The sequence below is a fragment of the Tenrec ecaudatus genome, chromosome 9 (genome assembly GCF_050624435.1).
Source record: "Tenrec ecaudatus isolate mTenEca1 chromosome 9, mTenEca1.hap1, whole genome shotgun sequence".
In the NCBI taxonomy this organism is placed as follows: domain Eukaryota; kingdom Metazoa; phylum Chordata; class Mammalia; order Afrosoricida; family Tenrecidae; genus Tenrec; species Tenrec ecaudatus.
In genome coordinates this window covers 52690779-52706841 of record NC_134538.1, presented here as the reverse complement: position 1 = coordinate 52706841, position 16063 = coordinate 52690779, and the positions used below count along the sequence as shown (strand labels likewise).

Genomic DNA, 16063 nt, shown 5'->3' with positions numbered 1-16063 from the left:
TTAGGTGATATTTTATTGTTGTTTTGATTTGCATTTCTCTTATGGCTAAAGATCGGGAACATTTTCTCATATATTTATTGTGAAACTTCTGTTCAGGTCTTTTGCCCACCTCCTCAGTGGGCAATTAGTTTTTCTTTTTGGAAGCTAGCAGAGTATTGTAGATTTTAGTAATACGGCCTCTGTCTGATGTGTCATTGCCAAAATATTTTCCCAGTCCGTGGACTCTCTTATTCCTCTCTTGGGGAATTTTTGCGATGTACACAGGTGTTTTATCTTCAGTATATCCCATTTTTCAATTTGTGCCTCCTCTGTATTTGTGTCCTTCCCTATTTCTGATAGCCTGTGTATTCCCTGTGCCAAAGTTCTCAAGTTGGTCCCAATCCCCTCATTGATGGCCCTAATAGTTTTGACTTTACTTCAAGATCTGTTATCCGGCTCTGCGGTGCTGGTATTTAGAGCGCAGCGGCTGACATGCCGGATCGCTGTAGCTACTGCCGGTGCTCTCGCTCTGCCGCCCGCCCGCCCGCAGCCCGGGCGACTCGCCCAGCTGCGCTCACCCCACTCCTGCAGACATGTCCGAGACCATTCCCGGCCCGAGTCCGCTGCCTTTTTTGGCATCATGGGCACTACGGCCGCCATGATCTTCAGTGCCCTGGGCGCCGCCTATGGCACTGCCAAGAGTGGCACGGGCATCGCAGCCATGTCGGTCATGCTGCCGGAGCTGATCATGAAGTCCATCATCCCTGGGTCATGGCAGGCATCATCGCCATCTATGGCTTGGTGGTGGCTGTCCTCATCGCCAACTCCCTGAATGAGAAGATCACCCTGTACAAGTTTCCTGCAGCTGGGCGCCGGCCTGAGTGTGGGCCTGAGCGGGCTGGTGGCTGGCTTTGCCATCGGGATCGTGGGGGACGCCGGTGTGCGCGGCACAGCCCAGCAGCCCCGGCTCTTTGTGGGTATGATCCTGATCCTCATCTTCGCTGAGGTGCTGGGCCTCATTGTGGCCCTCATCCTGTCTACCAAGTAGCTCACACCACGCCCAGCCGCCGATCCGATGTAAAGACCACCCCCTCATTCCAGAATGAACAGCCTGACACCCGCAGGGGCCGCTGACCCCCCAGTAGCTGGTCTTGTAAATGCGCAGTGTCTTAGTGCCCATTGTCTGTGCCCCCCCCCCCCCCGCCCCATGGACGTCCGGGCCCACTCCTCTCTTTGGCCCCAGTGAGGCACAGCCCCAGAGTGCTCTGTGTATCAGGTTGACTAGACACATCATTTCCTCTTTACTGGATGTTTTATTTATAAAGATTTGACCTGTTCATACGTCTGTGGAGCAGCCCTCGCTGCCCATTCTATAGTAACTCTAGGTAGTGTGTCCTGTGGGCTCCCGGGCTGGGCCGCCTTCGCCCCTGCCCGCCTGGAGAGCTCTGCCCGGGCCCTGACATCCGTGTCCAATAAAGTTCTCCAATGTGAAAAAAAAAAAAAGAACAGTTATCCACCTTGAGTTTATTCTTTTGCGTGGAGTGAGATAAGGGTCTTGCTTTATTTTTCCACAGGTAGGTATCCATTTTTTCCAGCACCACATGTTGAAGAGGGCATTGCTTCCCATTTGATTTTTTGGGGCCCTTATCAAAGATCAGTTGCCTGCATGCTGATGATTTTATTTCTAGGTTTTCAGTTCTTTTCCATGGTCTGAGTATCTGTCATTACACTAATATTATGCAGTTTTGACAACAGTGGCTTTATAATATATGATAAGTCAGGTAAAGCAAGCCCTCTCACTGTGAGCTTCTTCTTGTGGAGTTCTCTCCTTATTCTGGGCTTCTTCCCTCTCCCTATGAAATTGGTAATCAGTTTTTCCATTTATTTGGAGAAAGATGAGGGTAATTGTATTGGGATTGCATTAAACTTATATAGTGCCTTGGGCAGAACTGACATCTTTACTATATTGAGTCTTCCAATCCAAGAACATGCGATATTCTTCCATTTGTTGAGGTCACTCTTGGTTTCTTGTAATAGTGTTCTATAGTTTTCCTCTTACAGTCTTTTGTTCTTTTAGTCAGGTATATCCCTAGATATTTCAATTTGTGGTTGGCTATTGTGAAGGGTACCACCTTTTTGATCTCTTCTGTGTTCTTCTCTCATGTGTATAGCAGTCTGATGGACTTCTGTTTGTTGATCTTGTATCCTGCCACTCTGCCAAACTCCTCTATTGCTTCCAGTAATCCCCTTCTGGAGCTTTTGGGATTTTCCATATATAAAATCTATAATCTGCGAATAACGATAGCTTCACCTCTTCTTTCCTTAGATGAATACCTTTGATGTCTTTTATTTGCCTTATGCTGTTAGCTAAAACCTCCAGCACAATATTAAGTAAGAGTGAGGACAAGGGGCATCCTTGTCTGGTCTCCTTTTTCAGTGGGATTGTGTTAGTCTTTTCTCCATTGACTACCATGTTGGCTGTTGGTTTTTCAAATATAGGTTGTATTATCTTGAGGAATTTTCCTTCCATTACTAACTTCTCAAGTGTCCTAAACAGGAATTGGTATTGGATATTGTCGAATGCTTTTTCTGAATCTATCGATATTATCATGTGGTTCTTATAGTTTTTCATGTCAATGTGGCAAATGATAGTAATGGTTTTTTGTATGTTGAACCATCCCTGGGATGAATCCCACTTGGTCATGGTGAATTATTTGTTTGATATACTTTTGTATTCTATTGGTCAGTATTTTGTTAAGGATTTTTGCATTGATGTTCATTAGGGATATTGGTCTGCAGTTCTCGATTCTTGTGGAATCCTTGCCCGGTTTTGGTATCAGAGTTATACTAGCTTCATAGAAGGAATTCGGGATTTTGCCATCCTTTTCTATGTTCTGGAAGAGTTTGTGTAGGATTGGTTTTAGTTCTTCCCTAAATGCTTGGTAGAATTTTCCTGTGAAGCCATTTGGGCCAGGGGATTTTTTGTTTGTAATACCTTGATAACCTTGTCTATTTCTTCTATTGCTATGGGTCTGTTGAGATTCTTGATGTCCACCAAAGAGAGTCTAGGAAGGGATTGTTTTTCCAAGAATTAGTCCATGTCTTCCAAGATGTTGAATTCATTGGAGTACAATCCTTCATAGAACTGTGTAATTATTCTTTTGATCTCATTAGGGTCTGTTTTAATGTCCCCTCTTTCATCCCTCATTCTTGATATTGAAATTTGTTCCCTCCTTTCTTTGGTTAGGTTTGCCAGCGACCTGTCGATAATATTTATCCTTTCAAAGAACCAACTTTTAGCAGCATTATTTTTCCCATAGTTTTCTTATTTTTCCTCTCTTGAATCTTAGCCCTCATTTTTATTATTTCTTTTCTTTTGCTATTAGTAGGATTGTTGTGCTGACTCTGCGCTAGTAAATTTTGTGCCAGGACATCAATCATGAGTCTCTATTCCTTTTTCAGGTGTACATGCATTGCTATGAAACATCCTCTGATAACTGCCTTTGCTGTGTCCCGTAAGTTTTGGTACGTCGTGTTCTCAATCTTATTGGTTTCTAGAAATTTCCTAATTTCATCTCTGATCTGCACCAGTATGCACTCCTTTTGCAGTAGAGAGTTATTCATCCTCCAATTTTTTGGCTCTTGTTTTCTTTGTCTTCCTTCTGTTTATTTCCAGCCTTTTGGCACAGTGGTCAGAGAGAGAGGTCTGTCTGATATCAATGTGCTTCAATTTATGTAGATTCACCTTATGCTCCAGCAGGTGGCCTATCTTCAAATATGTGCCATGTGGGCTTGAAAAGAATTTGAAGTTTTTTGTATTTGGATGAAAAGCTCTGTAAATATCTATCAGGTCAAATTGTCTAATTGTAGTGTTTAGATCTCCAACCTCTTTGTTGAGTTTCTTTCTTTCTCAGAGAGCGGTGTATTGAAGTCACCCACTATTCGTCAACAAGCAGCCATCTAAGTGAGGCAGCAACTAAATTCACATGGAAGAAGCACAGCAGTCTGTATGATCCCAGGATTGTAAATAATATAATCCAAATTCAAAGGAGGGTACGGTATCAGAGCTTATATTGTGAACACCTGGTTTGCAGAACGCTTTGCAGAGTGAAAGCTGACAATCTATTTGCAATGTTCCCACACAGATTAAATCTGTAGTAAATTCCCTCTGATCATAGATGGAGGATGTGAACAGCTTTCCTGTCACACAGAGAACATTGTGAGTTTGATGATGGCAGGTGTTGTTAGGTTGAAATGTAATACTTTTATCATTAGATCTCTCTTTCAACCCATTTTAAAGTTGTTTCAGTTTTTAAAATTTTCTGCTTTCATTTTGATTAAGGTTTTTCCTGTGTTTTGGCTAGTCATTGTCCTTGGGCTTTATTTGTTTGTTTTCTATGATTTTCTATTTGTGTTTTGTTTTGTAAGATGTTGCATATATGAAATTCAGGATAGGTAGACCTAGAGAGACAGTAACTGGATAGGGTCATGGCAGAGGATGATGGGGGATATGAGTTAACAAGTATGAGAAGAAAATGTTCTGAATTTGGTTGTGGTATTATTGCATTAATCTTAATATGATTGAAAGATTAAACTGTATGATAAGTGAAGTATATATGCCAATAAAACTCTTTAAAATAAAAAGAAGACGACATAGACATAGTCTGAGGCCCTCAAGAATGCCCAAAGTGCTGCTTTTAAGTGTTGTAAATCAGAGCACCAAATTCTTCAGCAAAGTGTTAGCGAGTTGGAAACACTGCCTTCAGAAATGGACAGACCTCCAGACAAAGGAACAAAACTCACTGCTATTGAGTTCATTCTGACTCAGAGTGACCCTATAGGACAGTGTAGAACCAGTCCTGTGGATTTCACAGATTGTAAATCTTTGAGTAGAAAGCATGATTAGCAGCAGATCAATACACCTCAGTTATAGGTGAGACTACAGAATTGGGAATGGGACAGTGATTGGGACACATATATTACATAAGACAGAAGAGTTTACAAGATTGATACAGAGCCTTCTGACAGTCAGTCAGGCCCAAACTCATGAGTCAGGGCATGACGTGTGGCTACGTGTGACCCCAGGATAGTGATTTCCATCAAGAACACATCCAGGCAAACCTTAAAGGGGGACTGCTTCTCCCTGGGTTAGCTAGGGTGGTGGTGGTAATCCAATTTCCATTACACTAGGCCCGAGGACAAGACTGTTTACATCCGTGGTTAATGGACAGAAAGGAATCAGTGGAAACTTAATCCATGTGGGGATGCTGCAAATGGATTTTGGGCTTTAACTGTTTTCCACATTGCTGTGTCATGCCTTTGAATTGGTCCGATTCATAGCAATCCTATGCACAAAAGAATGAAACATTATCTGGTATGGGCCATCCTCACAACTGTATTTAGGTTTTAGCCTGTTCTTGCAGTCACCGTGGATGGAGGAACATAGAGCCAACCCTTTTACTAAGTGCTCTCAGGAGATGCAGAGATTTAAAAGGTAAACACTGCAATTGAGGGGGGTACATTTGAGTGCATAATATTTACCAATGGTGGGTGCTAATGTCTTGGTTGTACACCTCTACAGGGGCTTGTTTTCTTTGCCAGGATGGCTCTAGGTGACAGCATATTGCTGACTGTGAATTTCCTGGCATATTTTAAAATATACAAGATACTGTAAAGATGGATGTTTAGGGTGACTTTCTGAGAATCAGTTGACCACCCAAAAACTCGTTTCCTGATATCATATAGCTGATGGGAGCAATAATTGAATTAGATCCTGATTGTTTTAATTTTATTTTTTAATTTAATAGCAGTGAGTTTATTGGGAGGAAATGGTTCAGAGGTCAAGGAATAGTTCAATGTTGCTCTCTAGACCCAAACTACCCAACAGCTCTCCTCAAATCAATTCTGACTTGCGGCCACCTCAGATGTGTCAGAGTGTTGAGGGGCTGCCATCTCTCAGAAGTAGATTGCCAGGACTTTCTTCCAAGGCATTAGACCCACCTACCCTTCAGTTAGTAGCCAAGTGCTTAAATGCCTGCGCTACCCAGGGGTGCTATTCTTTATTTTTTAAAATAATTTTATTAGGGGCTCATGTAACTCTGATCACAATCCATACATACATCGATTGTGTACATTCATTGCCCTCATCATTCTCAAAACATTTGCTCTTCACTTAAACCCTTGGCATCACCTCCTCATTTTCCCCCTCCCTCCTAGATCCTGATTATATTGGTGAAAGGTATACTGGCAGGATTAGAAAACATTAAGCACGCAGTCATTAGTTCATGACAATGCTCTTCAGCCAGCAGCCAAGTCTCTGTTCCTTAGCCTCAGTCACATGGCTCCTTGACTCTGCCTCCACGGCTCTGTCTCACTTTCTCATAGTCTCAGAGCTACTTCTCTGCTCTGTCTCCTGGTCTCCTTGCCTCACCCTCTGCTCTCAGTGTGCACGCCTCCGTTGCCTCCACAACTTCAGGCATAGGATCACTATAAACATGTCTAACATCAATTTATTCTGAGTGTACCTCTCTAACTCTCAAAAGTGGAACCACAACATTTTTAAAGTGCCTATGTAAGCAAGCAACCCATCTCCCCACCCCAGTGTTGAATAAGAACTGCTGTGTCTACGGAGCCCTAGCGGCACTGTCAGGTAAGTGTTGGATTGCCAATTGCAAGATCAAGGAGTCAGCAGCTCTACTGGAGAAAAATAAGGCTTTCTGCTGACCACGAGGTCAATGATCACCAAGTTGTAACAGTGAGGAAAACAAGATTTTTCAGGGACAAGTCCTCAAAAAAAGCAGAAAAAAGTTTTTGTTCATCATATGTGAAAATTAGAAAGAAAACAGACTGAATAAAGCTATGTCTGCACAAGTCCAAAGAATAATACAAAATTAATGGTTTCTATACAAGGTTAGTGGCGATTTATTTCTCTCAATAGACAAGCTAAGCATAAAAAATAGGTCTTTGGTAAACGCTTAGGTGGTAAAGACAGTCAGAGGTAGATTCTGTTAATTCAACAAGCCAGAATTGGGGGAAGGGGGCACAGGAAAACAAAGGATGATATCTCCTGTCTACTTTAGTTCTGAGGTGACTCTCTTAAGCCTATCTTCCTTAGTCTTTGTGCATGTGGTTTATCTGTCTTTCCCATAGGCACACACTACTCCTTATCTTCCTGGAGTGTCACAGACTTCTCAGAGCTGCTCCCTCTCCCCAGTGGTTAGAAGTGTGTGGGGGGCACTCAAAATGGTGTTAGGACTATTTCAAGGTTTACGATGGAACCAGGTACTGAAGGCGGAAAACGTTCCCTGTGGTGTTAGCCTTTGGTGTTAGGCACTGCTTCTGAACAGATCTACAGTCTCAGAAGCCTTACACGGAGTCAGAACCTGTGGGATTATAAAGAAACTTCCCCAGTTTTGTCCCCGGAAAGATATGCCATACATTAGAGGCTATTTGCCAGCATGTGGTGGGAGGTTAGCTGCTTAGACATCCTCCCTGAAGGCAGTCAGTTGCAGACTACTGTCTGGTCCCACCACAGGTAGGGCCCACTCCTTACTGTTAAGGACAATGGGTTACTTCTCCCTAAAGGCTTGCTGCCATCTGTCTGGTCACTGTAGGTGGGGTTTATACCCTACTGATAATGGTTTCCATGGAGAGTCACAGAACAGGTCAAACTGGTTCAGCGACATCCAAAGTTAGGCTGCCATCCTGAATCTAGGATCCACCCATCTTGTTACCTGTGTACCCCCAATACCTCCCCTTTCTATTGTGTGGATACCCCTAGATCGTCCCCCCCCCTCATTACTGTAATACCCATAGCACAACCCCTTCCTGTAACGTATGTCTTTACTTGTAATTAGGGGGCTTGCACAACCCCCAAAGATACATAAGCCTTGGTTAGCAATAAAGCTCTTCCTGTCCTCTTCCCCCATCCTTACTCCCCTGTTCCCTTTCCCTTTGTCCTCCTTTCCGCCCCACGTGGACCACCAAGTGAGGCTGAGATGAGCATGCTACCATGAAATGTGTCTGACTCCATTATTTCAATCTCTCTTCTTTCATGCTATGACTTTACTATAATCTTTACTTATTATCGCTGTAAAATTGCACCTATTGAACCCACATTAGTTGGGGGGGGGGGGCTGGCCATTCCCCCACAAGAACTGACTTGCCAGTGGGCTTGTTAGGTAGTGTAGCATAGGCGCTGGGGTGTCCATTACGCATGCCCACAGGGCCAAGGTATGGAAACAAAGGAGTGGCACACTCACATGCTCTGAGGTTCAGGTTTCCTGCTAGGTGTGCTAGGTGGGTGCTGCACCTGGATTGGCCCACCTAGGCCAGGTGAATTCAATTCAGCCAATGGGGTCGACCAGGGGTCGCCCACCAAGCCTCCTGGTGGATTAATTGAAAAGGCAGGAGCCCGGAGTCAACCGTGTAACTTTGCAGGAGCAGTTTTCAGGCAGGCTGCACATTCACGTTTGTGAGGAGCCCTGTGGGTGCCTATGTAAAATCTGAAACTTCTTCCAATGCTCATAAAACTCATTGGATCACACACCAGGTTTTGGCATAAATTCTTTCTTGCGTGGAGCCAACAACCGCGGTATATCACTCCTCTGAGAGATCTAACAGGCTTGGGTTTTGTGCTGGTGTCTACATAAAAGGTGCAGTTGAAATTTCACATCAGTGACAAGCTGATTTTATAACAGAAGAGTACAAGATGGAGTCACTTAGGGCAAGTTTCGGCCTTACTTAACCTTTGTTATCAGCAATTACCAGTTACTCAAGGCCTCACTTTTAAAATGTTCATCTTCCTCATCCTGTCTACGTGCCCCTCAGCTTTTGCATTCCTCTGGGAATGTCAGAACATGTCACCTTCTATTTGTTTCTGGTAATCTAATCCCAGGGTGAGAAGGGGCCTGCGGTTCTAGATTCTTATTCGCTAACATACTGTCAGCAAATGGAACCTGCAAGTGTCCAGCAAGTTATTCGTTGAACTTATTGCTGGGCGTTTCCCCAGGTCAAGTCTCAGAGGGACAGATGCAGGCGCGATGCTAGAGGCCGCGTGGGCTTTCACACTGAAGAGACGTGCAGAGACGGCACGGAGGAACACATTCATCTGTTCGGCTTCAGGAACCATTGCCCTTCACGTTCCAAGCCCCGGGCCTCGGCCTCCGTAGCGCCCAGCCGCGGCCCGCGTGACCAGGAACGCCACACTTCACCGGTGACCCGGCCCGTAGTGCCGTCTCCCATCCGGCCTTGCGCGCTGCTGTGGCGGGCGGCCCGCGCAGGCGCGCTGTGGCGGGCGGCCCGCGCAGGCGCGCTGTGGCGGGCGGCCCGCGCAGGCGCGCTGTGGCGGGCGGCCCGCGCAGGCGCGCTGTGGCGGGCGGCCCGCGCAGGCGCGCTGTGGCGGGCGGCCCGCGCAGGCGCGCTGTGGCGGGCGGCCCGCGCAGGCGCCGTTCGGAGCGCTGCGGAGGATGGCAGGTGTCACAGCCCGGCGGCGGCCGACAATGGGCTGTTGGGAGCTGCTGCTGCTGGCGTTGTGCGCCGCGGGTGCCCGAGCGCTTTACTTCCACATTGGCGAGACGGAGAAGCGCTGCTTCATCGAGGAGATCCCTGACGAGACCATGGTCATCGGTCAGGCGGGTGGGAGGGTGGAGAGGGCCCTTCTCCCTCCACCCCCATCTCCCCCCCGCCCCGTGGTCACTTTTACTCCCGGGGACTTGGCTTTTACCCCCTCCCCAGCGGCCTGCCATTGCCCCGAGAAAGCCAGGTCAGCGGCGGTGGGACCTAGCTGGGTTGGCTGCCCGCCTGCGTCCGCCGGGCGCTCAAGTGCTCTAGCAGAGTGTAGGGAGCCGGAGGGACAAGGTGACTGCAGCTTGTGATTGGCCTCTCTGCTCCACAGGGAACTATCGCACCCAGATGTGGGATAAGCAAAAAGAGGCGTTCCTGCTCTCCACGCCTGGCCTGGGGATGCACGTAGAAGTGAAGGACCCTGAAGGGAAGGTAAAGCCTACGTACCGCTAGCAACCCCGCTAGCAACCGGCAGGTAACGTGTAGGCGACTTCCAGGCTTTCCGCCGTGTGGGACGTTATGAACAGGGCCTTCAACCTGAAGGTCAGAGTACACCGAGCAGTCAGCGTAAAGGCGAAGGCAGGTGCTGGGGGCAGGATGGTCACTGAGGGCTGTGTTGCAGGTGGTGCTCTCGCGGCAGTACGGCTCAGAGGGCCGGTTCACGTTCACGTCCCATACTCCTGGTGACCATCAGATCTGCTTGCATTCCAACTCTACCAGAGTGGCTCTCTTTGCTGGTGGCCGACTGGTAAGAGGATTTATTTTCTCATTGGCTGTAGCTTGGAATCTCTCACTTGTTTTCAGACTTTTGCTTGACTGCTCTCTTCCACTGCCCTACATCCAGGAGCCAGAGGTGATTCCACAGAGACTACGTTTGAGCTGAAGCAGACTTTAGGAAGCCTCATTATTCAGACATCAAAATGTCAACGTGTTTCTGACTTGATTACTTTTGGGCTCCTATGCTGTTTCCTTTTAGCGTGTGCACCTAGACATCCAGGTGGGAGAACATGCCAACAATTACCCTGAGATCGCTGCCAAGGATAAACTGACGGAGCTGCAGCTTCGAGCCCGCCAGCTGCTTGATCAGGTGGAACAGATCCAGAAGGAGCAAGATTACCAGCGGGTAAGTGCTTATTTCCTTGTACTTGGAGATGGCAGTTGACCTTTATACCAACTAGACCGAAGTGAAGTTTCTGTTTGGTGCCTTCCCCACTTAGGGGATCATGTCTTGAGAGAATGGAAGGTAGGGTATTGATCCCGACAGGCATTGTTAAGCTCTAATGAAAATGAAGGCCTCAGTAAACAGAGGAAAATGTATACTGAGTGATAGTCATTGTCCCATCAGTTTTAAAGCTTGTGGAGGGGTAGTGGTGTCCTGTCCTTAGGGGCATTCTTAGTGGAGAAGCAACAGCACACAAAGGAATATTCCAGAAGGCATATAGTCCTTGAGTAGCGTTGTATTACGAGGGGAAGGGACCTTACAACAGCCCGTGACTATTTCTCCTTCACATTTAACTGTGCCCTTGTCCCATGTAGTATCGTGAAGAACGCTTCCGTCTGACCAGCGAGAGCACCAACCAGAGGGTCCTGTGGTGGTCCATTGCTCAGACTGTCATCCTCATCCTCACTGGCATCTGGCAGATGCGTCACCTCAAGAGTTTCTTTGAGGCCAAGAAGCTGGTGTAATAACCTCTTTCCATACGACCCTCCTTCAGTCACCTCGATACTGACCTTAGCTACCTGGATTTTGAGGCAGGGAGGTGGGGTGAGGAGGTCAAGGGATGAAAAACAAAACAAAAACGTAAGCCACATTGGTTCCATTGCAACAACCATTCAAATCAACTATGTGTTAATAATAATTCTCAGAAACATGGGACATTGGTCAAAGGTTTCAAAATGCTGTTTTAGGATTTATGAAGAGTCTGAATTGACCCAGGACTGAGTTTTACTTTTTTTACATCCAGTGATACCCCTTTGCCCTTTAAAAAAGTGAACAAATGAAAAACCTTTTCTACTCTATTCATCTATTTATGCAGTTAGGTGACTAGAAGGACCTACTAAGAAGAAGGTCCCTGATCACCACTCCCTAATCAGTCCTGGGTTCACTCAGTTACAGTAAATGTAAATAAGGGTCAGATCATTGGCCCCAGAGGATTGATTTTTTTTCCTATCAGAACTATTTTTTTGATAAATTATATATTTTCCTTCCTAGTTGAAATGCTACTGCCTGTCTATATAGCTGCAAACACTAATACAGTCTGTTCTGCATTATATGTTTATCTGTACATTTTTGAGAACTACCGTAGCAGTTCAGTTCAGTGGTCTATGGGCCAGAACGCAGGCATCGCAGCTGTTGGCAGTGCCTTATCAGCAGACGAGGCAAAGCATCTCTTAGGTACTTGTGATTTCCAGCACATAGATCGCCTCCAAGTAAGAGGTGAAGTGATGACACTTGAAGAGCTAGCAGAAAACTGTATTCTCACTTCCATTTAATTTTTTTTAGGGTACAAATGTTTTCTTAGTGACCAGATTTGATTCTTTGTATAGATTTTTCCAGTGAAATAAAATGTGTTGTAATAGCTGTGTTTGAAATGAAATAAGAGGCTGTGGGCAGAGGGGAAACACGAGGGGCAATGGAGGAAAGGCTCCTGGCTGGGAATGCCCCTGCAGATGGTACAGACCTGTGTATAGAGACTAGACTAGGACTGGCCTGAGCAGGCCAGTCTACTGGAGGCCCTCCCCACCGTTCACAAAGGGCAACCAAGTAAACATCTCAGCCAGGAATTGCGGGAAGCAATTAAGTGTGGTAATGATTTCTTTTAGAAGAATTAATACCAGACTGGTTCCAAGGAGCTGAAGATTAATAGTGTCTCAAATGTCCAACTCTTCTAAGACGCAATTCAGCTCCATATTCCGCCACACTCTCCCCTTGAGTATATTCCCTCATGTCCCCGGGTTCTGCAAATTGCTGCAACGTCCCACAGAAACTCACAAAAGTCTGAAGAACTGTCTCGTGTGGTGGTGGGTGCTGATCAGTCCAAAATCCGAAGGTCAGGCAGAGGTGAGCCAGATGCAGGGTTCAGAGCTGAAAGCCAAAGAGGTCCAAAATTCATAGTAGCTCCTCTTCCTTCTACCAAAGCTCAGTTAGGAAATGGGGGCTAGCTTTGCAGGTGAGGCGATGATGATATTGTATGGTGACACTGTCATATAGCTAGGGGAAACTTTCATGCCTGTTTTCATGCCTTGTTCTAAGATGGGGTCTTAAAGATGTCATCAAAGAAACAGAATGTGGCACCATTCACACCTCTACTAAGGTCGGGTCTTAATCCTGTCCTATACCTGCTCATTGGTTAAAAATGCCCTCCAAAACGGGACTGTCGCCACAGATGTATAAAGTCCAGAACTAGAGCATGTAAGGCATTGTGGCTGGAAGGGCTATAGTTGACTATAACTCATATATGTACCTATTTTCTAGCCTCCAGGAATCATAAATTTGAACAGATAGTATACTTCCCTAATGTCCTATTTAAAATTTAATACCTGGAGTTAGTTATTCTTTATAGTTTACTTTTATTTATTAAAGTAAAATTTTCCTAAATTATTCTCATGTTTAGTTCTCTATGTCCCATATTACTCTTTATGTGTTTTTACTTATAAAAGTACATATATGCAACTTAGTTTTATATTTTTTCTTTAATGTTTTCATAAGCATTTTAAAATGGTATGTTTTTACATATTTTAGTTCTGAATGGCTCTGTATAGAGCCCAGTGACATGAAATGCCATCATTATGTGCTTATCAAAAGTTATAAGTATGTTTAGAATATATTATTATAATTATTCCATTCATTATTATTAATCAGTAGGTTATCAACAGAGTAACTTCCCAGGTTAATTACCAATAGTCCATTAGTCGTTATTAATAGTACTTTGTTTATAGAACATTTTACTATTTGGTATAAATTAACGTTTAACGTGGTTATCAATCATTATCATGTTAGAATAACAGGGAAAACAGATAATCCTTCTAATTGGATTGAGTGAATCGTGGCTTAAGGTTCTTGAGGAATATATTACATATTAGGAAGAGAACAGACAATTTTGTCCTGTAACTATTCCTAGACACATCACTGTTGAAACAAAAGCATTGGCCATGTGGCAGGGCAGGAAACCTCAGACAGGTAAGGGCTGGAGTGGGTTAGACAGGTTGGTCACACAGCAGACATTTTGGTGATCTCATTCATGCCAATAGGTTATTGTGTCCTGGGTTTCTCCAACTGCTACTTGTTGATAGGAAGTGGGTGCGGAGTGAGTACGAAAGTGGGAGTGCATCACACTTTTGCACTGATGGGACACATGGAATGGGTCAGAGGATGGGTTTTATCGGGTGATGGCTGTGAGCAGGATTTCCAGGCTGGTGGTTGTGCGGAGAACAAGGTGTATGGTGTGTGTTAATTATAGATATATTATGTCCTTACATTTATTATGATTAAAATAGGTAGGGCACACCCAGGAAAGTCTTCAGATCCATGCCCACCCTCAATGCTTGTGCAATCCATGCTAACCTAAAGGTTGGTGATTCAAACTCATCCAGCAGTACCACAGAACAAAAGGCCTGTCAATTTACTTCTGACTGCCGCCAAGAAAACTCTGTAGCATATGAGGTTACCATCAGTTGGACTTGACCAAATTAAAAAAAAAAAATCTTCCATTGCATCAACGCTAATTGGGCAGGATAGAACTGCCCCTGTTAATTTCTGAGACTATTTATAGGAGTAGAAAGCTCCATCTTTGTCCAGCAGAGCTGCTCGTGGTTTCAAACTGCAGCCGTAAGTGTGAGCACTATACCACCAAAACTCCTCAGTTGACCAAATGGCAGATAACAACGATGCCGCTATGATTCCTTTCTGAAATTGCTTCAGTAGCCAGTAAAACATCAAACAGCTTTCTCCCCTTTACCACAGATAAGAGTGTGTGGCGTGTACAGTGTACATTCATTCATGGCCATCCTCTGTCCTCACTCGACTGTGTACTACTGAAGCTTGACTTCATAGCTAGACTGGCCTGTGATACTCAGAAGCTGGGTCCATGTCAGACCAGAGACACAGGATCCACCAGGAAGCGTCTCAGCAGAGATCCCTGGGCAATAGTGAGGCCCAGTCTAATTTGGCAGGTTTGGGTGTAAGGTGGTGTTTTAGCAGGGAAATGATCACCCAAAGATGTCTTCATTCTAAAGTTTTCAACCTTGGAAGATGTTACCTACCCTGGCAAAGGGCCTTCAAGTTGCAGACAAAATTATGGTGGGTAATCAGTCCCAGCCAGGGCATCTAATGCCCCTTTCAGCGTGGGCCTCATTTAATTGGGGTCACCTCATCCCTAACCCCTTTGGGTCATAGCCATAGGCTCGGTAGTCTACATTGGATAAAGGAAACTGCTACCGAGTAAATTCCAAACCAGAGCAACCCTAAAAGGATGAACTAGACCGGCCTGCTGTGTTCACGATTAGAAAGCCACCTGTATCTTGTGGAGCAGAGCTGCTGGTGGGTCCCAATTGCTGACTGCTGGTTAGTAACCCAACATGTAGTTCACTGTGCCACCAGGACTGCTTCGACAGAGGCTAACAAACTCAGGCCGTGGGATCAATTCTGACGCACAGCAACCCTATAGCAACCCTATAGCCCCTGTGGGCTTCCACTATTTTAACTCTTTACGGGAATAGAAAGCCCCACCTCATCTTTCTCCGGCAGGGCGGCTGGTGGCTACATTATTAGGGTACCATTGGGTACACTTCCTAATAAATGGTCGAAGGGTGTTGGACTCACTACATTTTGCTGTTTTCCTTATACCTGATTTTAGGTAGCACACATGAAAGTTCTGAACAGTGGTTATGTATTTGTTTTAAAAATAAGTGTAACTAGAGGAATTCCTGAAACCCAAATGAAGGCTGAACATGATAGTGGAACAAGAGGAAAGTACAAAGAAAGAGAGGAGGCAAAAGTCATTTATAGAGATCTAAATACAGGCATATACAGATGTAAATATATTTATGTATGACAAGGGGGAAGTACATTTATGTACATATATTTATAGATTTAGTAATAAGGAAACAGATGGACAGTGGTTCCCTACTCAAGTACTCCCTCAATGCAAGAACACTTTGTTCTAATAATTTGGCAGTCTGAGATGCTCACCTTGCTGGCACGATCACTGAAGACAACAGTTATACAGGCCAATGTGGTGAAGAAAGTTGATGGTGCCTGGCTATCAAAAGATATAGCGTCTGGGGTCTTAAAGGCTTGAAGATAAACAGGCAGCCATCTAGCTGAGAAACAACAAAGACCATATGGAAGAAGCACACTAGCCTGTGAGATAAGGCGTCAAAGGGATCAGGTATCAGGTATCAAAGACCAAAAAAATCACAGCATTGTGAATGAGGAGGAGTATGGAGTGGGGACCCAGGGTCCATCTGTGGGAAATTGGACATCCCCTTGCAGATGGGCCATGGGGAGGAGACGAGCCAG

At 45.2% G+C, this 16063-nt stretch overlaps 1 protein-coding gene and 1 pseudogene across 1 annotated transcript; both read left to right on the top strand.

Moving 5' to 3' along the window:
* Positions 1-391: 391 nt before the first annotated feature.
* Positions 392-1027, top strand: LOC142455969 (V-type proton ATPase 16 kDa proteolipid subunit c-like; annotated as a pseudogene).
* An 8388-nt stretch (positions 1028-9415) lies between these two features.
* Positions 9416-12122, top strand: TMED4 (transmembrane p24 trafficking protein 4). Its single transcript, XM_075558106.1, has 5 exons — positions 9416-9606; positions 9875-9975; positions 10166-10291; positions 10520-10666; positions 11080-12122. The coding sequence occupies exons 1-5, from the start codon at positions 9447-9449 to the stop codon at positions 11227-11229; spliced, it is 684 nt and encodes a 227-aa protein (XP_075414221.1). The 5' UTR covers positions 9416-9446; the 3' UTR covers positions 11230-12122.
* Positions 12123-16063: the final 3941 nt, after the last annotated feature.

What these genes read in the sequence shown, in the direction of transcription:
- TMED4 (XM_075558106.1), top strand. Translation starts at nt 9,447, where the DNA reads ATGGCAGGTGTCACAGCCCGGCGGCGGCCGACAATGGGCTGTTGGGAG. An exon ending in TGACGAGACCATGGTCATCG is followed by an intron (nt 9,607 to 9,874) that starts GTCAGGCGGGTG and finishes TCTGCTCCACAG; the next exon opens with GGAACTATCGCACCCAGATG. An exon ending in TCTTTGCTGGTGGCCGACTG is followed by an intron (nt 10,292 to 10,519) that starts GTAAGAGGATTT and finishes GTTTCCTTTTAG; the next exon opens with CGTGTGCACCTAGACATCCA.